General features: G+C 41.2%; 1 protein-coding gene across 8 annotated transcripts in view; it reads right to left on the reverse strand.

The window, feature by feature from the left end:
* Window positions 1-261: 261 nt before the first annotated feature.
* The window catches only part of KIT (KIT proto-oncogene, receptor tyrosine kinase), a 90,391-nt gene continuing 66,485 nt past the window's right edge, over window positions 262-24,167 (reverse strand). For 2 of the 8 annotated variants that reach the window (XM_061145946.1, XM_061145943.1), the window contains 14 exons: window positions 16,435-16,549; window positions 14,557-14,738; window positions 13,236-13,342; window positions 13,015-13,141; window positions 12,637-12,741; window positions 12,442-12,552; window positions 10,964-11,114; window positions 8,930-9,018; window positions 8,346-8,473; window positions 7,193-7,315; window positions 4,234-4,345; window positions 4,020-4,119; window positions 3,564-3,669; window positions 262-2,491 (listed from right to left, as the gene is read on the reverse strand). In XM_061145946.1, the coding sequence (XP_061001929.1) occupies window positions 2,363-2,491; window positions 3,564-3,669; window positions 4,020-4,119; window positions 4,234-4,345; window positions 7,193-7,315; window positions 8,346-8,473; window positions 8,930-9,018; window positions 10,964-11,114; window positions 12,442-12,552; window positions 12,637-12,741; window positions 13,015-13,141; window positions 13,236-13,342; window positions 14,557-14,738; window positions 16,435-16,549 (1,685 nt within the window). In that variant the 3' untranslated portion in view covers window positions 262-2,362. Of the gene's footprint in view, window positions 2,492-3,563; window positions 3,670-4,019; window positions 4,120-4,233; window positions 4,346-7,192; window positions 7,316-8,345; window positions 8,474-8,929; window positions 9,022-10,963; window positions 11,115-12,441; window positions 12,553-12,636; window positions 12,742-13,014; window positions 13,142-13,235; window positions 13,343-14,544; window positions 14,739-16,434; window positions 16,550-24,167 lie in introns of all 8 variants that reach the window. The other 6 variants (XM_061145945.1, XM_061145941.1, XM_061145944.1 and 3 more) reach the window with 3 other exon arrangements.

Here is a 24,167-nt window from a genome sequence, read left to right on the forward strand (position 1 = left end):
CTCCTCTGTCCATGGGATTTTTCAGGCAAGAATATTGGAGTGGGTTGCCATTTCCTTCTCCAGGGGATCTTCCTGACCCAGGGATCAAACCCAAGTCGCCTGCATCTCTTGCCTTGGCAGGCAGGTTCTTTACCTATGAGCCACATGGGAAACCTCAACTTACACATACTAGGTACAAACCATTCTAATGTCAGGGTGAATGCACTTTAACACTTTGAAGTTTAATTTCACTGACTCTGAAATAATAAAATAAAAATTCCGTTTGACTTTATATTTACACTTTTATTAGAATTCTTCAGAACTGTGAACAACTGGACAACATATCAGGAAAAAACACATAGAACATCAACATCCTTTAAACTTGCACCGCTTACATATTTACACATAAAGTTACTGTATATATAAAAAATATTTTCAAGGACCCATGGGCTTGGGAATATTCAAAAGACATTATTGCTACATTTCAATATTTACAAAAAAAAAGCCACAAAATAATTTCAAACATTAAGCTACTGCAAAGAAACATCAGATGTAAAAAAAAAAATTATAAAAATATAAACTTTCAAGAATATCCAAGACAAAACTCTCAGTGAAGTGCCCCTGAAGTACCTAGACATCTACAATTAACAACCACTTTTCTTACTATAACCAAAGTCAATAGAAACGCAAAGGAAATTTTCAGACAAAGTGTGGCAAACAGCAAAAATGTCTTACATTAGCAACAAAACGCCCCAACCTGTTACCTTTGGAAAGGTGCGAGAGCATAGAACTCCAGTGCAAATGGTTACTTTCAGATAAATGGCCACAGTTCTCTAAATGAATGCAGAGACCTAGGAGGGGAAAACCGTGAGGGCAGCATACCTGAATCTTGCAAGACAACACATAAACCTTGCCATGTACCCATGGACCTCCTATAATTGGGTAGAGGCAAAAAAACAAACCAACCAGGTAACACTAAGAATAATATCCAGGCTACAGCCTAAAGGGTAGAACTGAAACATGTTTCAGTAGGAGAGTAGCATTAACAAGGGCTAAGGAACAGGTACAGCATGTTGAGTGTAAGTAACAGAGTGCCTTAAGTGCAGGTGGACTGCAAATAAATATGGACTTAAGCACTCCTCTGTGGAAGATTTTGGTAAGCCTCTCTACACAGCAAGGTGAAGTGAAACAAAAGCTGGGCTGCTGCTGAAAGCAGGCTACTTCTTGGGTGCTGAAGGACCCTCCTGGGCTCAAGGCAAGACTACTCCCAAAATATTTTGTCTACAAGCATACATACACACGCACACATACACACTTATATAGATACTGGCCAGGTGTCCAGGACATGCCTGTGATGGAGGCTGAATCTAAAGTTTATTTTTGGCTACAGAAGAATCCAAACTAAGATAGCATTGGTTGTCACTCCTGCCACAGTCATGCAATAAATCACTTTTTCAAATGGCATCAAATCCACTGAACACGATGACATTCTGAAGCTGGTCGGCTTGTTCTGGACAATCTCTAGAGCAAGTTCATCGGCTACAAAAGGAGATTTTTGTTAAGATTGTGCTTGGCAATAATTTTTTTTTTTTTAAAGCACTGTTTCCTTCAAACTTGTTCTGGCTCATTAGTTATTCCTATACACAGCAGACTCAAGCCAGAATTATATTCAGAAACTACACCTTGTGGGTTCCCCCCCCTCAAATACGTGAATGTGTACAATTTATAGATGAGTATATACAAAATACGTTCTGGGAAGCCGTCTCTCCAATTCAGCTGCTACTAGTCAATTTGATTTAGAAACCAGTTCAGAAGCATGAAGGCTCATGCCCAGCAGTCTTTATTCAGGCCCGGAGAACATTTTTCCATGGCCTATGTCTAACTCCCAGCATGAAATACTAGATTTCTTGAGCCCAGATATTCATAGGCTTCTGGCCTTTGAATAACATTCTATTTTCCGCATCAAGGGATAAGGTTTCAGCTTCTAGTCTTGCTGCATCATCATAGCATCATGGGTGATTATGAGGAATGAAGGTGACTACTGCCATGTACTCCAACTATCAACTACACTTTTCGATAGAAATTGGGAGAAACCTTGGGGAGGACTCAGTGTGTCTAGCCCATCCCACCCTCCCTTTCTCCAAGTCTGAAGTTTCCTCCTTAGCAGGGGCTAGTGTGCTATTAGGAACATAGGCAGCTCAATGGTAGCTGATGACAAAAATCACCGGCCACTAAAGGGTGCTCGTAAAGACAGGATTACATCAGGGTGTCCACTACCCTGGAGTAGGATTCGAGTCGAAGGAAAACAAAGGAACCATTGTGAAAACCAAAAGAGTGGGGGGGGTCGGGGTTGTCAGGAGACCCCCCGGATGCAGACGCTGCTTCAGACCTCTTCGTGGACAAGCAGAGGCTGCGTGGAGGAGGCGCTGCTACCCACGGAGTTGATGCGCACAGAATGGTCCACCGCGGGGCTCTCCCGGTGGGGGCTGCAGTTTGCTAAGTTGGAATAAATCTGAGGAAAATAAATCCACAGTCAATACGCCAGTCCCCCCAAGGAACAAAGGGGCACATGTGCAGCTTAGGAACTGCAAATAACTTAGAAGATTCTCACAGCCAGGAGGTTGACAAGGCCTTACAGCCAAGAACCGAATCATACGGACCAGTTTTATCCCTCGTTTTCCCATGGTCTGATTATGTAAGAAGTGATAGTCCAAAATGTGCTTTTCTGCTGGGACGCATCTAGGAACGAGAACGATCTAACTTTTTAAAAGGCACATAAATTTCTGAAGCCAATTCCCATCTAATGGCTCATGTCATTCACTAAGAAATTGGTGGTTCTTCCATTGAGAACCAGGCACTTGGGTGTGAAATGCTGTCTAATTTGAAATGTGCTTTGACACCCAGAAGAGCAAGTTTCAACCTGAAAGTATCAATGGTATAATCTTAAGAAAAGATAGCTCCAAGCACAATCCAGAAGAAACAAGCAGCTTAAAAAAAAATCTGAGTCGACGTAAGGATCACTCATTCTTCCTTAAAAGCAAAAGAAATCATCAATTTGAGTTTTGAACTCCCCGCTTCTCAAATCACTGGGAGGGATCCCTCAACTTCAAGCAACTCTTCATTCTCTATGGTTTGTGGCCATGAAAGCTATCTTCCATGTTCTGGTTATACTGACTTGAGCAGAAGGTTTACTGCAGGGAACAAGCTGTCTTTTCTATGCACCTTACCCCAACCCTCCAAAGGCTGAATGGCCTGACATGTGACAGAGAGATGATGCAAACTCCCATGACCAACACTAGCGGTGGAGAAGGAAAAGTGCCAAATCCTTATGGGAACTTTTATGTCCACACTTCTGAGCACCAAGCCCTCTACTCTTTCCTCTCTTCATCTCATATCCCTTGGCTCAGAGTAGGGGGCTAGGCAAGAAGAACTTGTTTCCATTGCTTCCCTTTCCTACGCAATTTATAGCCTAAGTGAAGGAGAGAAAGGGTGGGTAGCTTAGTCCTCACTCTCAGAACCTGAGGAGGAGGACATGGTTTAGAACCAAGAGAACGGAGATCCATGCCTGGACAGAGTGTACTCACATGATTGGTGCTCTCTGAGATCTGCTTCTCAATCAGCTGCACAATCTGCTTAAATGTTGGCCTCTTCAAGGGATCAGCATCCCAGCAGGTCTTCATGATGTCATACCTGCAAGACCAGGGCCAATTATCACTCCTCAATGCCCTAACTGATCTACAGGTATATGCCATTCAACAATTTCAAACCTAATTCCAGGGCTACACAACTGGACATACTGAATGACATGGGTATAAAATAAAACTTTGTGTACTGAGACTCTGCCAAAACTTTGTTTATTTGGTAGCAAGTTTTACGAAACTCAGTGACAGAAATAGCATTTGCCCAGGATGTCACAACAAGGAACCAAGTGACATTTCAAACTATGCTTAGTGAAAACCCTCAACATACGGGTTTCTGTCTTTAAAAAAGGAAAATAAAAGAGGAAACGTTATCTGAAGGAAGGACATCTGGGCCCTTACATTTCCGCAGGTGCATGCTCGGGGCTGAGCATTCGGAACCCTTCCTTGATCATCTTGTAGAACTTAGAATCGACTGGCATTCCAGGGTAGGGGCTGCTTCCTGAGGCACAAACAGTTTGCAAATCAGCACGACAATAAGCAAGGGGAGCACCGTACCACCTTAAAGAAGCCGCTCTAAGTGTGACCAAGGTGCCTTTGGCAAGGCTCACTTTACCTAAAGAGAACAGCTCCCACAGAAAAATCCCATAGGACCAGACATCACTTTCAAACGTGTACACACAGTTGAAAATACTCTCCGGTGCCATCCACTTCACAGGGAGTCGAGCCTGCAATGGAAGCACAACAGATCCAGCAATGTGAATCACAAAGCTAAAAAAAAATCAAAAACTGAAAAGAAAGTATTCCTATGGAGAGGTGGGGTGAGAACCTGATGGGCATCTCACAAAGACCTTCTACCCATGTGACCTCAGAGGACCCTGATTGCCTCTGAGAATTATTTTATGTATGGTTTAGTTTGGGGTGGTTTTTCTTTTGCGGGGTGGAGTGGGGACTGAACCCAGGCCTTGTCAGTGAAAGTCCAGAATCCTAACCATGGGACCGGCGGGGAACTCCTGTGAATTATGATTTTTGACTTTTTTTCCGACTACCTCTGAAATAAGTGGATCACCAGTACAGCTAGCCCCTGAACAATGAGGGTCTGAACTGCATGGGTCCACTTATACAAGAATATTTTTCAATAATAAACGCTACATGATCCATGGTTGGTCGAATCCAAGGACGTGGAGGAACCATGGATATCGAGGGCTGGCTTTCATTTATACTGAGATTCACTCCTGCCTTGTGCAATGGTCAACTGTACACTATCTTCTGGAGTGGGTTGCCATTTCCTTCTCTGGGGGATGTTCCCAACCCAGGGATCGAACCTTGGTCTCCTGTACTGCAGGCAGATTCTTTACTGTCTGAGACACCAGGGAAGCCCCAGTACTATCTTCATTTTCAAGATGGGGGTCACTGAGTCTGTACAGCCTGGCGGTTAGGAGCACAGATGTTGGAGACAGACACTTGGGTTCTAACCTGGGCTCCACCGCTGGCCTTGTATAACAGAGGTTAGTCACCAAAGAAGGTCAGTTACCCTCATCCCTTAACAGAACCGTGGCCTCCCAGGGTAAGGGCCACATCGCGCAGCCCCTTCAGAGCTGTGTGCGGCCACATGGCTCGGCTTTGGCCACTAAGTACTGTGCGACAGCTTCTGGAAAACTTCCTTAATGTGAGGTTGGCATGTGTCCTGTGGCCTTTTCCTTCTTGTCTCTTCCTCCACTGTCTTGCCTTCTGGATATCTTGGCTGGCTTTCTTGAGGCCATCGTGGACCATGAAGCTAAGGGCCACACCAGGGATGGTATAAAATGGAAAGGTTGAGGAATGTGCTCCCTGGTATAGAACCTCCCTACCAGGCCTGGCCTGCAACTCCTATATTTGTTTTACTTTCCTTCTGGGTGTTCCGTCAAACACAGGCACAATTATCCCTTACTAACACACTGGGAACATCACATACATCTGTTAATAGAAGCCTCAGGATATTCTTATGTCAAGCGAAAATCATACCTCAAATTCCATGAGTTGTCTTGTGGGTTAAATGAGATAATGTGGGTACCAGTGCTTAGTTCAGTATGGCTGATTCATTAGGATCTGAAAAATTGCCCTGTACAAGCAACCACTCGATAAGACAGTAGTGGCTTATGCTGACTATGACTATTCCAACGTGGTAAGTGGCAGATTCAGAGTTTAAATTCAACAGTTGAATTTCACATCCTGAACTCCTCCCGCTAACATCCAGCCAAACTTTCTGTGACCATTCCTCTTAGAGACATTTCTGGATTCTTGGATCTTAATTTACCACAGAAAGCTAAATCAACCCTTCCCCTAATCCACTTAGGACCCAAAACTGGGAAGACAATTTTTTTCTGGTCTTAAAATTATTTTAGTCAGTAGGAAAGAAATAAAAATGCTTTCCAGTATCCCCTCCCAGATTTTCTGCTAAAGTTCTTATAGAGGCTCTTAACCTAAGATCTATTAATAAAAGGTGTCTTGAAATCAGAGGTGCTGGGGTCATTTTTACCAAATACTACACACCCACTAAATGATAGAACCAGGTTCAAACTCAGTAAGACGGGGCCCGGAACCCACTAGCCTTTTGTCACTATTCAAAGGTCTGGATAGAGACCTTTCATCCTTCCTTCCAGTAGTGCACCAGGAGGGTGGGGACTTGGTGTTATTAACACTCCTAGCCTTAGCAAGTTATTATTATAGAAACACATGCTGTCATCAGAAAGTAAACCCAGCAACATTTCTACAAAAACCAAGTCTAGTACAGCCCACCCACAGAGACGCCTCAGTGATGGAGAAGGAAATATTACATTATGTGTAGGCACACAAATAGCTACCTCTAGGAATAGCTCTGGACTGAAGATATGGGCCTGGGAAAATAGATGGAGAAAAATATATGTTCGGGACTACTGGCTTCCCATACTAATGGGATATTGCTCTGGGAATCACAGGCTCTGGTTTCAGCCTCTACTGATCCGTGTCATCTCAGACAAATATCACTAAAATACACTGTGCCTTTAGTTTCCCCAACTTTTAAAATGTGATGACGCTGCATTCTAATGCCAAGGGGGTTGCCCTGATGATACAATGAAAATTGGCAATGAAATAAAGCACTTTGAAATAAAATCACTATGTTCCATAAGCCAATTATTCCTTATGAACGTCTTTAATAAGCTCTCTTCATTATAAGATCCAACATTCTATATGCCTAATTCTGAACATTATCTTAGATTTTAATCTTTTTCACATAGCCTGTCAATCTCAAAATAAAATTTCCTGCTGTGACCTTCAGGTCCACATTTGTTTCACTTGAACAAAATCGAGTTCATTGCTATTCTCAAGCTATAATGAAAATTAAGGCTATTTCTGTTTCCTTCACATGCCCCATAATTACACAATTAGAATTAGGAATTCTATTATTGGAATTTTGCTTAAGTATACTTAATTTGACTGCTAAAACGCATGATATGGCAAAGGTGGATTTGCATTATGAAAATCATAAGACAATATTTAAGAAAACTTGAAACAAAAATCTTTCACTGGACTGTCAAGAGAGAGTGGGTACTCACGTTTCCTTTGACCACATAATTAGAATCATTCTTGATGTCTCTGGCTAGACCAAAATCACAAATCTTTGTGATTCGACCATGAGTAAGGAGGATATTTCTGGCTGCCAAGTCTCTATGAATACACTATTAGGAGAGTAGGAGACAAAGAAAACCATTTACATTTACTTTAAACTTTTTAAAGAGTGAAAGCTATATTTAATGCTAGACTCTGCTTATGTTATATAGCACCAATAGTTTTGCTTTACATGTAAACTATTCGGTGCACCAAAAATAAATATCTAGATTACGCTTTGAATGATGCTCAAATTTGTGTTTTACATTGTTAGGACTTTAATTACTATAATTGCTTTCAAAACCAACTTGAATAAATGCTTCCCCTCCCCCCGGCTTAGGACTGCTTTCATTTTACATGCTTCTCTTTGAATATGTCCTTTCAAAAAGAGTTTCTAAAATGTCTACAACTTGAATTTGACCCCTCCAAAGGACAAAGGGAAGAGGCTCTTTATTTCAGTCATCCTATATCCTCTTTTAGTTTGCTAATTGTTTGGAAATGTCACCAATGACACTTACGGGTAGGATCTGTAACCTCATCCTATTCTGTCAGCCTGGTTTCCTAAGAAATTCCTCTCACCCTTCTAGAGACCATGCTTGTTTTGGTTCCTTCATTCTCTTCCTATCCTCAACCTTCTGATCAAATGTTTATTACTCTCTCTCAATTCCTTACTTCCCCAGCACTTGGTAAACCATACATGGCAATATTTGAGGTCTAACTTCAAAAAGACTCATGTATGTGCTTCATCAAGCACTGCAACTACAAGAGATACCCTTTCCTTTGGCTGATAAAATAACTATCTCTTTATTTTCTAAGAGCAGCTCCTATATCCTAAAAGCCAAATTCTAAATGAATTCATTGCATAAAAAAATATATTCATAGAAAGCTCATTTAGACAGGCTTGCACTTTAAAACTTATGAGAACAGGAATTTCAAAGAGACAGCAGTTGGAACATGAAGAAGCTATATTTCCTCTGCTTTTGGTTACCACACTTCAAGCGACACTCTGCATTCTGACTATGGCTCTAAATACTCCCTGGGGGTGGTGGGAGCAGGGACAGGACCCTTCTGAGGACCCTTCTGAGAGTGACCCCCACTTACATTCTTTGAAGCAAGGAACGCCATCCCCTTTGCCACCTGGTAAGAAAAGCTTAGCAAGTCCTCCAAGTCCAGGGCCAGCTCGTCATCTTCCATGATAGCAGGAGTCACGTCTCTTTCTATGTATGAACCTGTGAGGAGAAGAAGGATTTTCTTAGCAATTAAAATCTTAAAGACAAAGAGAGTAAAAGACAGTGACAACACTGCCAAGGGCTGGTAATCGGGGAACTGATGTGAACTTGCAGGCAAATCCTCTCCCCAGTGTTAAGGACAGGAAGGTGCTGAATCGCAAATTAATATTCCCAATCCTGGGCTAAGTTACAAAATCTTTAAGGAAGAAGAATGGTGGATGAACACAAAAGTCTCATATTTTTTATATGTATCTGATGTATTTTGATATTCACATGTTATCAAACATGCAACAAGATGCTCAGATACAATAACACAGGCTCTGACTCCAAATACCCGCTTACCCTGATCCTATTGTAAAGAAGAACCAGTTACTACCAGGAATGGTGTTAGATTCCATGGTGGTATGAGAAACTCTGAGTCAATGAGGTTGTTCTTATTGTTTGATAGGTACCCACCTATTCTTGCAGATCTCCTCTTGTCTGCCTTGGTTGGTACAACATAAGAAACTCCAGGTTTCATGTCCATGTACTCATTAGTACTATCACTGCTGGGAGAAATGAAACATCCATCAGATCACAAGTAAATAAAACAGAAGATGGGCGAGCACAGGAGAGGCAGGCTCTCTCTCCACTCCCTTTTTCACATAAGAGGCTGATTTATTTAAAGAAAGTACTGCCAAGTTTGAATGAAGAAAATCTTGTTCAGTAAGATATGAGTTTTTAATATTCAACATTCAGGTCCAATCCCTAGGAATTAGATGGCCTTTTTTGTATTCAACTGTAGAGGGGACTCTGGTTAGAAATTTCCTATCTCTTGACACCAGGGATTTAATGAGAAACACAGAACCAAAACCATTATCCCACATCACTTCAAACTCTCTAAATTAGCCTCAAGAGAGATAAGATGAAAGAGACAAGAAAGAGACAAAGAACCAGAGTTTCTGAGATGTATTATTAGTGGGGGAAGACAGGGATCGTTAACATATAGCGACTGATGGAAGATGGTTTAAAAAAACCAAGTTTGGTTCAGATAAACACCAATAATTTGGATGATTTTCTGAACCATCTGGACCTCTTGAATCTGTAACATTTGGCTGGAGAGTCTTCAAGATTTCTAGTACTTCCTGCTTCTGATTAGCATAGAAACACCATGACAACAATCTCCTTCACAGCGTGCTGGTGGTTCCAATCCCATATGGGATCCCAAAGCACAAAAAACACTACACAGAATTGAACTATTTAGGCCATTATTACAGAAAATCAAAAAATATATATGGGGCCAAGATTTTAGAAATAAGGCAAAGTGGTTCATTTATTCACATAAAGAGCATATGTGTCAGAGAAACAACCAAAGGTGGTTTGGTTTATATTATATTTTACTGCCACTTGACACCACTCAAAGTTTACAGGATTGAAAAATATAAAAAAAAGCTTCATCTAGGGTTTAAAACTTCAGCCAGAGGTACAGAAAAACACTTTAAGAGGTAATCGCCCATCAACCATATTTATCGAGGTCGCTTTGAGGGCCTGGGGTTAAGTTCAGGAGATAAAGTCTTGCCTTCTCAAAATGTAGGGGATATGGTAAATAAGAAGGAAAGAGGAAACCCATCACACAGCTGCAGGATAACATGTTTAAGGGATTGGGCATGATGACTATGATTCTGCTGGGCTGCATACATCGAGAAAATCTTAAATGTGGATCTTAACAAACACTTCGAAAGAAAAGGCACAACATGGCAGAGAATTCTATTCTGATCGTAAACTACACCAATTCTTCTTAAAGGAACTTGAAATTCTTGACATATTCAAATTCAGAATGGTATCAAGGATAAAAGAGATGAAAATAAGGTGCAGAATTTTAAAAAATGTGCTACAGTAGTTGTGCCTCTTGATAGCCTAAGTTAAGGAAAAAGAGGACAGGAATACAGAAATAATTCCGAGGTAGATGGTGAGAAACCCTGGTACGGAGAGCTGTGTGGAGCTCCCTGCCACTCTGTTAAAGGTTTAAGGGAATTCACTGTGATAACCTGGCAGCCTTTCCCATGTTCCCTAGAAACAGCACCTCCCTCTAAGATGCACAGAGGATCCTGCTGGACAGTATAACAGACTGACGCACAATAAGAACCGCAGCAAGAGAAACAGGTACAGAAATTATACAGGACCCGGGCTCAACAGCATAGAGAGACTGACGCGCAGGGAAGAACCATTCCAAGAGAAACAGGTACAGATCTCATTCAGCTAGAGAGAACTAATGCTCAGAAAAACACTAAAGATACATTTTTAAAAATCAACACAAACTTAAGTTCAAGACTATTTGAATCTCTACAGTTTGAACTTTCTAAACCGTTAATCACATTTAAATGATTTAATAATTCTGATTTTGCACCTCAAAGTACCTCAGTTCACTTTTTTAAAGAATCAGCCTTGATTGCAAACCCTTATGACCCCATGAACTGCCTGTCAACAGCTATTTATGTAAATCAGTCTTACCAGGAAGACTCCTTTGAATGAAGAAGGTTCTTATAAAGCGCCACTTCGGTGTGATCTTCCTGCTTTGAGCAAATAAATGAATCACGCTTTCTTCTCAAAAAATTCAAAAGATCACCATAGCAACAATATTCCGTAATGACCAGGGTGGGCCCTATGAGCATTTAAGAGACGGTCAGAGGGAGGTGAGATATACAGACCATCCAGTCTTCCATAAAAATACTCAAGGGCGATCACAGCCATTCACATTCAGGGTCAATGCTAAGCCTACCAAGTACGCGTACAATCCTATCTATGAACACTGCTTAGCAGAACACGGGATTCTGTGGAGTAAAAAACCACCTTTGTAACCTGAATTTCTGCCTGGTTAGGGGTCAGGCATGACTGCTGGTTTTAGACAGGAGTTACAGCTTACATCATTAGTTATCAAGCTTCCTACCTAAGTCCTCTGATTCACTTGTTTACAGAGAGGGCTTCACGCCTTTTGTAATGTTATTATGGAAATGATGATGAGCTAAGCACAAAGAGCAACATGATAGGAAAACCAACCACTGGAACCTCCAGCTGAGACTGGAAGGTGGGGAGAAACCCTGAAGAGGAGGGCCATCACGTGTGTTCGGGGCCCTATCAGTTGAACTTTTGTTTCCTTTCCCTGTTGTAAAAGTCTAAAAAACTATAGCTCTGAAGTCATTTAAGACAACTAGTTAACTCGGGCAAAAATCTCTCATGAACAATTCATGATGTCGGTGAAGCAACATTTATGGGGGCTGTTTTAAGAAATTACAGAAAGCTGTCAACTTGACCGTGGATCTCTCCAGATCTTGAGGAATGGCTCATTTTAACACATCTTTGTTCCTTTAGACCAAAATGTTTTCTGGAAACATCATAGAAAGCCTTGATGGGAGGACTAATGAATGCTTTAAAACTGAAAATTTCTTTTTTTATCAAAGTGAAGTCTTTGCTCATTTGGTGTAGATTTGAGGGCTGGTAGGCTTGCAGGCCTATTTTTAATGATAGCATGCACATTAACATTAACTCTTTAGTGGCTAAATGTCATCCAGCCTATATAAAAGCTCGCAAGATAAAAGAAGAGCTTTCTGGAGGAGATGAGACATTCTCAAGATATTCAAGAGGTCAATGTTGGTGTGACATACACGCCCAGTATGTCCTGGGCGTTCTACCGCATCATGACAAACACAAAATATAATTCTTAGGAAGAAGACACATGAACCTGGATCTCCTGCATTACAGGCAGATTCTTTATCATCTGAGCCACCAGAGAAACCCCATATATTCTTATATACATTAAAATATACATTCTTAACATTCAGTGGGGTCAGGGGAAATCCAGCAAGAGATTAACCACTTGGGTCAAAATCCTTCAAGGAGATTATAATCAAGCATTGTCAAAAATCACATCAAAATCTCCCACCTTTTGATAATTTGACCAACTACAAGAGTCAGGTTGACCATGGCCTTACCTCCAATGGTGCATGCTCCCAGAAGATTCACAATATTCATATGATTACCGAGGTAACTCAAGACTTTGAGTTCAGACATTAGGGCTTCTCGTTCTGTTAAATGGGCACTTGCTAAAATTAAAAACATCTTATTTTAGCAAAAAGCGAATCTGGGACACTGACGGTGAGCACCCATAACAGCCTGCAGGAACTTACGTTTGAGCATCTTGACAGCAACAGTCATGGCTGCATCCGATTTAATTAAGCCATAAGCAGTGGCCTCAACGACCTTCCCAAAGGCGCCAGCACCCAAGGTTTTCCCTGTAGGAAGGAAGACAGGGGAGTAAGTGGCGGTGGTGGAACTGAAGAAACATGTGTGTCATTTCAAAACCAATAGAAGAATTAGGGACAAATGTGTCAAGATACACTTCCCTAAAGTGTACTTGATGCCAAATCTCCCAAAGGCAGTGAAATCGCAGAAAAAACCCTTATTGTTTCAGGTGAAATAAAACAAAGAAAGCTACTGGGATTCCATAAAGGCACTGCTATGTGAAAACAAAAAGGTGTCATGGAAAACCCCTGTAGCATACTGACCAAAACTCAGCCTGTTCCTGGGAAATTCCCATTTGTGATCATAAGGAAGTTGTGTTGGGTCTATGTAAACATAATTGTTTCCATTTATCTCCTCAACAACCTTCCACTGTACTTCATACATGGGTTTCTGGTGGAGGGAGAAAGGGAAAGAGGAGTCATCTTTTAATAGTTAATGGTTCTACCATTACAGCATTTGAGGGAGAGAACAAATAAATGGTTACCTGCAAATATTTGTATGTAAGAATCATCACGAAGATACACATCAAACCAGCTGCGATCACAAAACCAATCAGCAACGGCGTGAACAGGGTGTGGGCATGGATTTGTTCTAAAATCAAAGAGGGATGTGGAGTTACAACCTATTTAGCCCGGTCGGATCTTTACACAACACCTCTCACCTCCAACTCACCCACCTCCCACACTACCGCCGATCACAGCTGGAGTCAAACCAGGTGCATCTGAGCTCCCGGCCTTGGCTATTATCTTACTCTAGGAATCTTTTAACACAAGCACTTTCAACCAGAAAACTGTGAGAAAGAAGTTGAGATTTCCAGAGCACAAGAATAACGTTAGGCAGTTTTTCAGTAAAAAGTGACATCTGAGTGAACTCTGCACTTCAAATTCCTGCCTTGAACTTTAAGATGTTTCCTTCATGGATGTTTTATTACTCTATTCTTTATGCTTTCCTGTCTTTTCCAAATTTTCTACATGAAATATTGAGTGTCTTTCACAACCAAGAAAAACATTTTTTAAAGTGTTCTTTTCATTGCCCTGCCTGGAAAAAAAAAATCCATGAAGAACAATATAAGACTCTTCCCCTCATCACTCAAATACTGAACAAATACCACTTTTTGGCACTCATCTTTGCCAACTCAAGGAAACAAAAACCAAACCCTATGAATGTATGCACCCAGTTCTTTTGTCTTCCAACTTCATACCAATTCATCAATTTGTCTAAGGATCATTTAACTTATGTTGGGAGAGCTAGTCATTCATGAGTCAGATTTTAAAGATGTTAAAAGAAAATAGCTCATTAACATGATTTCACAAAAGGTAATGTTAACTTTCTGACATGGTGTCTGGCAATGTGTTAAAATAACTGATTTTAAGTAACAATTTAAATAATTTTTAATTGAATTTAAATTTTTTAATTGTCCTAATTCCGTTTCTGTTTGGGTATAAGGTAAATCTATTTCCCCTATTTTATTTCTCTACCCTTTTCTAATGGAAACAGTTGGAAATACATGATTAATTTTATATATATACACACACATGCACATGCATACACACATACATACATATGTGCACACACGCATAAAATACATAAAACACATAAAGAGCATGGTTACTGCCCACACTTTATTAACAAACTAGCACAGAATGAAACTTAGTACGTTTGATGACAATCACATGCGCAATGTAGATATTACCGGAAATGACATGCCAGTGATGGAATGGACTTAAAAGTCATGATTGACATGGCAGGCAGAGTCTAAACATCCCCTTAAATTGGATTAAAAAGAAATATACCTTTGCTGTTACCTTTAAATGCAAAGTTAAAATAGGCAGAACTCTTGCCCACATCGTTGTAAGCCCTGCACTCCACCGTCCCATTGTGTTTGAACGTGCTGTCATCAATGGTGCTATGAACCACTAGTTTTCCAAATGGTAAGACAGATGAGTTTTGGATCTGTACATCCACTGGCCCAATGGGAACAGAACACCTAGGTGGGAGAAACAGCAGCCCAGACTTACTCTCAAGAGAAAATCAACTGAATGCATTGGATACCGCATACTTTTAAAACCAAGTCAGAGATTCATAATCAGATATTCGCTTTTACAAGTGGAAGTGTGATGACAAATGAGCATGCCTGTGGCACCGAGAGCAAGAAAAGCACTTGGAAGAGGAAAAAGAGAAGAGGTTTTGAGGTGAGATGTGGGTTTAAAATCCGGACTCAAACACCTACTCTGTTGACTTGTGAGTAGGACTTAAAAGTCTCCAAGACTCAGTTCCTACAGCTGTAAAACTGGGGCAGTAATACCCATCTTGGAGGGTTACTGAAAGGATTAGAGATGAATTCAGTAAGACGGCTGGCTTCCGTCCCTGCACACAGCAGCCATTTATAAATAAAGTAATTGTGAACAGATGTATGCAGGGTTGAAAAGGAAGATGGTGGAGGAGGAAAGCAATAAAGTCTTTAAGGATGAAGATAGGGCCACCCCCACACCCCAGAAGTGAGGATGCTCTGGCTCGAAGTGCCACAGAGGGAGATGGAGATAGTGCCTGCTGGGCTGAATGAACTCCAGGTGGCAAAGATCATCAGGAACCGGACTCAGATGACTCTATTTTAAATTATCCCCCCACAGGCCTAGCAATTTTGTTCCCATACCTGGCTTTACTTTCTCCCTTAGCTTGCAACACCTGCATATGGTAGATATCAGTCTTCTATCCATCTCTACTCATTACAATATAAACTCACTAATGGGACTCAGCTGTGTTTTGTTCACTAGACCCATTTCCAGCATACAGTTGGCATTCCATAAACATTTTCTCAGCGAATGTCTACAGCTACTGGGGCTGTGTCCCCTGTGGGCAAACTTTCCAGGAGTCCTGAACCTCCCTGCTTCTCCCCCAAAGAAAACACTCAACTAAAACCCAGCTGAGAACAACAGTCTTATGTAACCTCTCTAACTTGCTGTTTATTTTTTTAAAAAGGGCTATTCTGTGAAAAATGAAATTTCTATTATTATCGTGACTACTCAATTGTGATGTTACACTGGGCTTTAAAGCCTGAGCGTAAAATAGCATTTGATGGATAAAAACAGTGATGCTGACCCCATTTTCGTCTTCAGGTAATGCGACAGGACAATTTAAGGCTTAAGTGTGGATTGTGAAAGAGAGGAAGTACAATTCCAGATGTACTCTGCTCAGGGGCTGGGCACTTCATCAAGGAGAAAACCTTTTTAAAACATGTAGCTCCCCAGCACCATATGTATGGTAATTGTGCGATCATTACTTTTTTGGTAACTTGGCAATTAACTTCTGAGGTAATTTTTTTCATGATAACTACAGTCACACTTCCCACACATATTACCTGTGTATATATTGGAAATCTAATTACTCTGTCCTGGGAAATTGCTTTATCTACCTGCAGGCTGGAAATTGCATGATAAATCCAAAAGATAACCACCAAAATAAAGACGTCGTTCAGTAATCATGTTTCAGCAAACAAAATTAATGTCTACCAAGAAAAATATAGCAATTATGCTCTCTAAAAAGCCACATGGATAGAAAAAAAATTAATCAAAACAAAGTTTTTTTTTTAAAAAAAATAATACTTTGAAAACATATTTGAAATTCAACTGAATTGCAGTCTTTTCCTGATGAGTGTTAAGTGGTACCCAAAATAATCATCTCACCTCTGCTCTGTTCCTGGACAAAAGTACCAATCGATGGTTGGCTCCGGGAACCCTGTGGCCACGCACTGCAGCATGCCGTTCACCAGCCTCTCATGCGTCAGGATTTCTGGTTTTGCTGGAGGAAGAGAGAAGCGGCCATATGTCAGACTGCTGGAAAACCTCATCAAGGCTCCCTCCACAATTTCTGAATCTTTAAAAACTTTCTCAAGGCTTAAGAGGACCCTGAGAGAACATGTTGCTCAAAGGGGAGAATGTGAACCAGTGAATGGAAGGTGCGGGAGGTGGATGTGAGGGTTTGACCAAGAAAAAGGCTTCCCCGGTTAGAGCTACCCATCCCCTGTGTGCACTGTTCATCCTGTGGATGTGGGGGTCTCTGAGCTCTCCCTGCCTCAGGGATGACTGAGGTTGCAGGACCACCTGGCCAGGTTTCTGTTCCCAGGGAGAGAGAACCTGAAAGATGGGTTCTAATCAGGATTCCAGGGTTCCCAACTGTCTAACAGGTGAAAATGCTGAAGCTCCAATACTCTTGGCCGCCTGATGCGAAAAGCTGACTCATTCAAATATACCCTGATGCTGAGAAAGATTGAGGGCAGGAGGAGAAGAATGTGGCAGAGGATGTGATTGTTGGATGGCATCACCAACTCAACGAACATGAACTTGGGCAAAGCCTGGGAGATAGTGAGGGACAGGGAAGCCTGGTGTGCTGCAGTCCATGAGATTGCAAAGAGTCAGACGTGACTTAACAACAACACTGTTTATTAAAGGATTCCTGCCATCAGACTCTCAAATGATTCAAAGACTCACTGGAATTTCAAGTTATTGCAAGAACTAGAATAAATTAGGAGGAGTTATGGGAAAAGAGAAGATGCCTGCCTCGGAAATTTCCCCCCTCCTTTTTTTGACGGGGGTGTGGAAGGGGTGGTGAAGACAACGAGCTGAATCACCCTTTTTAAAGAGAAGCCAAAACATCAGAGTAAAACACAATATGGGCTTTTAACTCCAAACTTTTATTTCAAATGCAAAATAGGAATAGAAAATTAGAAGAGGAAACCAGCCCAAGAGTTTTACTCATACATATGTCTAAACCTGAGTACAATCACTGAAAAAGTAAACTGTATCAGCAGGAATGCTCTAATTTGACATTTCTGTGTAGCTATAATAATCAACTGATATTCAATCAAAGGTACCCTGCAAATTCCTGAGATTAGTGAACGGAAAAAGAACTTACATTCAGCTGTTCTACTGGTAATACACTTGAAGGACTCACACCCCCTGAGAATGAGTAAGCTACACTGGCAGGGATGGTGACGAGCACATCCAGTGTCCCCAGTACAGCTTCGCGGGTGCCGACCCCGAGCCTTTGCACAGAGCTACGGGCGGCCACGTGCGTGGCAGGCAGACCTGAACCCAAGCGCGGGCCCTCGGTGGCTCTCCACCGAGTCTCCGGGTATCCAATGCGAATAACAACAGTAATAACAGGAACTCTTCATAGTGATGTTGTGACGATGAAACGAAATGATTCTTGACAAAGAATCAAGAATGATTCACAGAAATCAAACAGAAAAAGCATTAATTAATGGGACTTCCCTGGTGCTTCAGTGACTAAGACTCCATGTCCCAGTGCAGGGGGCCTGGGTTTGATCCCTGGTCAGGGAACATGATCCCACATGCCTTGACTAAGACCCAGAACAGCCAGTAAATAAATTTTAAAAATATTTTTTCAAAAGCATTAATTACTAATTTATTACTCATTTATTATTTTTTCTCCTTAGAGTACCCACCCTCCTAGGTTCATCAAGCTTGGTAGCAATTAGGTTAACTGTATTGGTCATTCTAAATTTTCTCTTCAATATCTAATATCTTTAGACAGCATGATAACATGTACGTGTTTTAACCCGAAGAACTGGGAATTTGACATTGATTACATGACATCGATTACAATGGTCAGAGGAAAAGGCCAACAGGTCAGAAACTAATTTTTTCGAAGGAAGGCAATGCTGATAAATGACATCTTTGTAGAACAACCTCTCAGCACCTCACCTCCTTGCAGGCAAAACGGCTTGGCAGGGATCAAAGTGTCTGCATGCATGGCACACCCACCTGTCATTCAACCTGGCCCTGCTGACGGGCAGGCCGTTTGGCTAACACACACAAAACAGCAACACTCCAAAAGCAATCTCAAGGTAGGGGCATCCTTGAGAGCTTGGAGCCAATGCCAGCTTTCACAAATAGAGCAAGAAGACAAGCCATCGTCTTGCGAAAGCATCCATCTGGCAAGTTTCATTTAATTATCATGGGCAACTGTGTGACCAGGCTGAAAAGTAGGACATAACACAGAAAACAGTGGAACTTTAGGAGAATGCTATTTGCTGAAGACGGCAGGCGCCATACGGCAGGTCTCTCTGGACTCACATTCAAGTGTCATCTCCTTTTCCTAGCCATCCTCAACTCTCCAAAGCCAAGTTGGTTGGTCTCGCATCCCTACTCCTGAAGCACTTTAGAGCACCTGACGCACTTCTAAAATATCCTGGTCTGCCTCCATCCGACTGTTCTCAAGGGCAAGGACCGTGTCTTATGGATTGTACCTCTGACTCCTAGCGGAGTCTGACCTATTGCAGACACACAGTAAGAGCTGTTAATTATTAAGTCCTCCCAAAGAAACAAGTCCTTCAAATTCCAAAGGAATTCAATTAGTGTCACAAGAAGGGACCTGGAATAACAGCCTGATGGTGACTTTCCTATGTTACACCAATTTTGCAATAGTGGGCCACGAGATAAGAAATCCGCACATATACCTGGCCATGTGGATTTTTTCTTCCATACTGAGATTAACGATGAAAGGAGAAGGTCCACACACAGACAGCAAAGATAACTGGACAGACTCCAACTGGACAGAATTCAAATGGGAATCAAGTTCATAAGACAGATTTCCTCATAACAACCTCCCTCTTGTCATTCATTGTTCCTAATGCCACATGCTAGATTTTTAATGGAATTAAATATTACTCAGTAGGAAAAAAAGGGGGGCTGAAAGGATGCTTTATGATGTCCATGGTTGTTATCTCTGGGTAGTAGAGTTATACATAAATATCTGTTTCATTCTTTTGACTTATTTTCTAATTTTTTTTTACAATGAACACAGCTAGTAATAAACTTGTAAAACATTTTTAATTTAAAAAATTGGAACAGCTGAAAATTACACAGTCAATTACATTTAGCTTTGGTTACAAGTACCCTAAGATCCAAGCCTTCCAGCATGACACCTGGTAGCAGTTATGCAATGGCCAGGGCTGGCCAACAGTGTGGTCCGGCTGGCCTACTTGCTCCTGTGTGCTGGTTAGTCAGGCACATTTTTAAGCTACCATCCCAACTATAACCTGAGGCAAGCCAAGCAGCTTTTGTCCTGTTGGCCCGTAGGCTGGCCAACCAAGCTCAGAGGGCCCGTGAAACTTCAAGGTGCATTTGAAGCACAGAGAGATGAGGTTAAAAAGCACATTTCTGGCCCACCTCACCTCCCCCAAGGTTAAGTAATTTGAGAATCTGACCCAGAAGTGGGGTTATTTTAGAGAATCTTCAAGGGACCCCATCAGGGCCAGGACAAGGATGTGGCAAGAAAAACACCTAAGGTGAGGAATTTAAGAAGGCTCTCATCCTCCAGATCCTGTAGACTCAGGTAGACACCAAGAGTGAGCACCTCCTTAAATTCTGCACCCTAGGCATCTCTCTTGCCTCATCCTAATTCCAGCCCCGTCCCTAATGCTGGTGACAAGAGACTTCATTCTGAAAGGGCTAAATTACATGAGTACAGCTTGGGCTATACGTGGCAAGTTGCACAAGGAACATGTTTAATGCATAAAGAATGAGCTAGGTATAATTCTGATTCCTAAAAATGAAAATCTGGGCTCATCTGCATTTTGTAAGTGCCTCAACGCACCGTCTAAGTCATTAAATATACATTTTGCTTTTAAAGATACATAACTCCCTGCAATTCGCCAGGTTAAATCTGAGCTGTGTTTTCTTAGATATTCTGCAATCAGCAGTATACCAAATGACACATTCCCTAAATCCTCCCAAGTTGGAGGTTTAGATAAGCCTAAGAGGTGTGTAAGTTATGTATTTCCTGTAGAGATAAAAAAATATAGTCTCGTCTCCTTTCAAAGCACTGTGGACCTGAGTCATCTTGCATCTACGACAACACTGATCAGCTCGTAGGCAGATTTCAGAGTGCTTTAACTCTTCTGAGAATTTATTGCTCATGCAATTAAAAATCCCAACCACTTGCTGATTTATCCCACAGATATATGATCTTAAAAAAATATTCCTTTTCACCACCATCAGGTCCATATGGAAGGCAAGAACAAGTTGAATTCTAAAGAACACAGCACATGATAGATGATAGATGATAGGAGCTGGGGGGCTGGGGATGGGAGGAGGTATACAAGTAACTGATGGGAAAGAGATGAGCATAATAGTTTTTGGCTCACCCTAACCGACTCCACCAACTCTTGCTACAAACACACATCTGCCCACACTCTCTAATCAGCAAAGAACACAGACTTCAGTGTCCATATGTGTGTGTGTGTGTGTGTGTACATGTGTGTGTCCAACTCTGTGACACCAGGGACTGTAGCCCGCCAGGCTCCTCTGTCCATGGGATTTTCCAGGCAAGAATACTGGAGAGGGTTGCCATTCCCCTCTCCAGGGGATCTTTCTGACCCAGGGATGGAACCTGCATCTCCTGCATTGGCAGGTGGATTCTTCACCACTGAACCACCTGGGAAGCCCAAGTGTCCATATAACAAAAGACTAAATGAAGAGGAACCATAAGGATGGATTTGTTTCTACAATTGTAGGTCTGATGACGTTTAACAGCAACACAGTGATGCTTTGTAGCAATTGTCACTATCCTGATTTGGATCTGGGTCAAATATACATCCCTGCCATAATATCATTATAATATAGGAATTTAAATCAATTAAAAAAGTATTAAAAAAATTCGGGTTAACTTTTACCTATAAAAGGAGTATTATACTTAAAAAAAAAAAATCTCCAGAACAGATATTTTGAAAGTACATTTTGGATACTAATATATACAAAATAAACTACAAGATCCTACTGTATAGCATAGGGAATTATATTCAATATCCTGCGACAAATCACAATGGAAAAGAATATGAGAAAGAATATATACACACACACACAGAACTGAAACACTCTGCCGTACACCAGAACTAACACAACACTGTATATCAACCACATTTCAATAAAAAATTAAAGAAATTACACTTTGTTTTATACATTCTTAAAGACATCCAGAAACTGGTGTGTGAGCACTTTAACAGAAATTTATTGAACCAACTAAACAAAACTTCAACTACAGTCTTCTGCCTCCAGTTATGTTTTGCAGAATGTCTATCATTAAAAAAAAAAAAAAAAAAATTCTCCTAATAAAGTGATGTCCTAAATGAAAAAGTATGCAAACTTTTAATGCAGAAGGTGAAACTAAATATTTCACATTATAGGGGTTATGAGTCTCTCTCACACACACTCAGTTCTGCCACAAATGTAGCCACAGATGTGTATGCAAATGTGCAAGGCTGTGTTCCGCTACAATTTTATTCATGCACACAGTAATTCGACTTTTTCACATCTCACAAATCTTGTTTTTAAAATCATTCCTACCTCCCATCCATCCCAAAGAAATAAAGAAATTCTTAGATCATGAGCTATTCAGAAATAGGATACTTGTCAAATCTGGCCAGAAATTTGTCAATCCTTATTCTAAACAGCCATCAAAAAGATCTCCCTATCCTGGAAGTTAGCTTTACAAAAAATGACGAAACTACTTGGAGAAAGCCTTCCTCAGCCAGAATCACTGTGCTCAATTTAAGGAGCACATCACCAGTGACCCGGGGGTGGGGGATGGGGGGATGTGTATACACGTTACAGCGCACTCCAACTTGCTGCCTGGCAGTGCAGACATGTGATAAAGTGCTATTTTTCTACTCTGTGTAAAGTAGTGGATTCATTTTGCCACATTAATTAAGAAGTGGAAGAGAAGGGTTAACACAATGCCCGTGGAAAAATTACATACCTATTCTTGGGTTAATTTAAATTTCCACTATACATTATAGGTGACTGTGTATACATCTGTAACTGAAGGCGACTAATTTGACGTAAAAACACATGGGGCTCAATTGGAAAGGAAATTTCCACAGAGCAGCAGTTCCACTCATATGAAAGGGACTACTCAGGCTATTTTTAGAAAAGTATGTCCCAGGGCCAGGGTCAATTCTAACTGAAGTCTGAAAGTGAAAAAGTGAAAGTGTCTCAGTTGGGTCAGACTCTGACCCCATGGACTGTAGCCCACCAGATTCATGGAATTCTCTAGGCAAGAATACTGGAGTGAGTGGCCATTCCCTTCTCCAGGAGATCTTCCAGGCCTAGGGAATGAACCCAGGTCTCCTGCATTGCAGGTAGATTCTTTACTGTGTGGGCCACCATGGAAGGCCCAGGAACACTGAAGTAGGCAGTTACAAACCTCTTCTCCTGCTTTCACACCATAAACATGAAATAATGACCAGATCACACCACCAAAGGGCCTAACGATCTAGATAAGTCACCCTGCTCTCTAATCAGTTCAGTGATTGAATAGATTCCCCAAACTAGCTACACACCCAGCCAGACCACCAACTTTCTTAGGAGGCATGAAAGAAAAATGATGCCAATACGCCTAAATTTTTTCAAAATATAAAAGACTCAAACTCTGCTTTAAAATTAGGTTGCCATGATATTCCTTTATTCTTCCAGTTTGAATGTCTATAGCAATTCTTGCATCCACAGAGATCCTCTGCATAAGGAGGAGATATTAAAGTGTCACATCAAAAACAACACTCATAACTCCCAAGCAATTTAAGAACAAAAACTCATTTCAAGTTCAGGAAAAGAAAATAAAAACAGACTTCAGATACTGTCAAGTATCTCAAATTAACTATAAAAAAAAATTAATGCAGAAAGACAAGAAACTATTTTTACATAGATTAGCTACCCATACTAACATTATTCCTTAATTTGGAATTGTCCTGCACGCCAGCACAGCGTATCTTCCTAGACATATGTTCAAGATATAGGAGCATGAAAGACAATGACAGATGATAACCTCATTGACTTCCTGCCAGTAAAGTAAGGTTGCTTATTTGAGATTAAATAAGATAATTATAAACTTTAAATAATCATTTAATAGATTTCCTTTAAAATTCAATCACATCATTTCAGAGTTCCACCTCATACAGCACAATGTCTCAAAATGGTATCAGATACTGGCTAAGGAAATCATGAAATATCCATGCAAGGAGATACCAAAGTAATATTTGGGCTTCCAAGGTGGCTCAGATGGTAAAGAATCTGCCTGCAATGCAGGAGACCTGAGTTCCATCCCTGGGTTGGGAAGATCCCCTGGAAGAGGGCATGGCAACCCACTCCAGTCTTCTTGCCTGGAAAATCCTCATAGACAGAGGAGCCTGGTGGGCTACAGCCCTGGGGTCAAAGAGTTGGATACGACTGAGCACCTAAGCAGAGCGCTGAGGAGAAATGGTACAGCCTAGAAACGGCTCACGACGCATCACTGTTCAGCACCAAAACACAAGCTGGGGCAAAAGAACTTCATTTTCATCACCCCACAAAAACGAGTTTTTTGAAGTGGTCTGTAAAGATATGTATTAAGAGATACATTA

Source organism: Dama dama, chromosome 6 (genome assembly GCF_033118175.1).
Source record: "Dama dama isolate Ldn47 chromosome 6, ASM3311817v1, whole genome shotgun sequence".
NCBI lineage: Eukaryota > Metazoa > Chordata > Mammalia > Artiodactyla > Cervidae > Dama > Dama dama.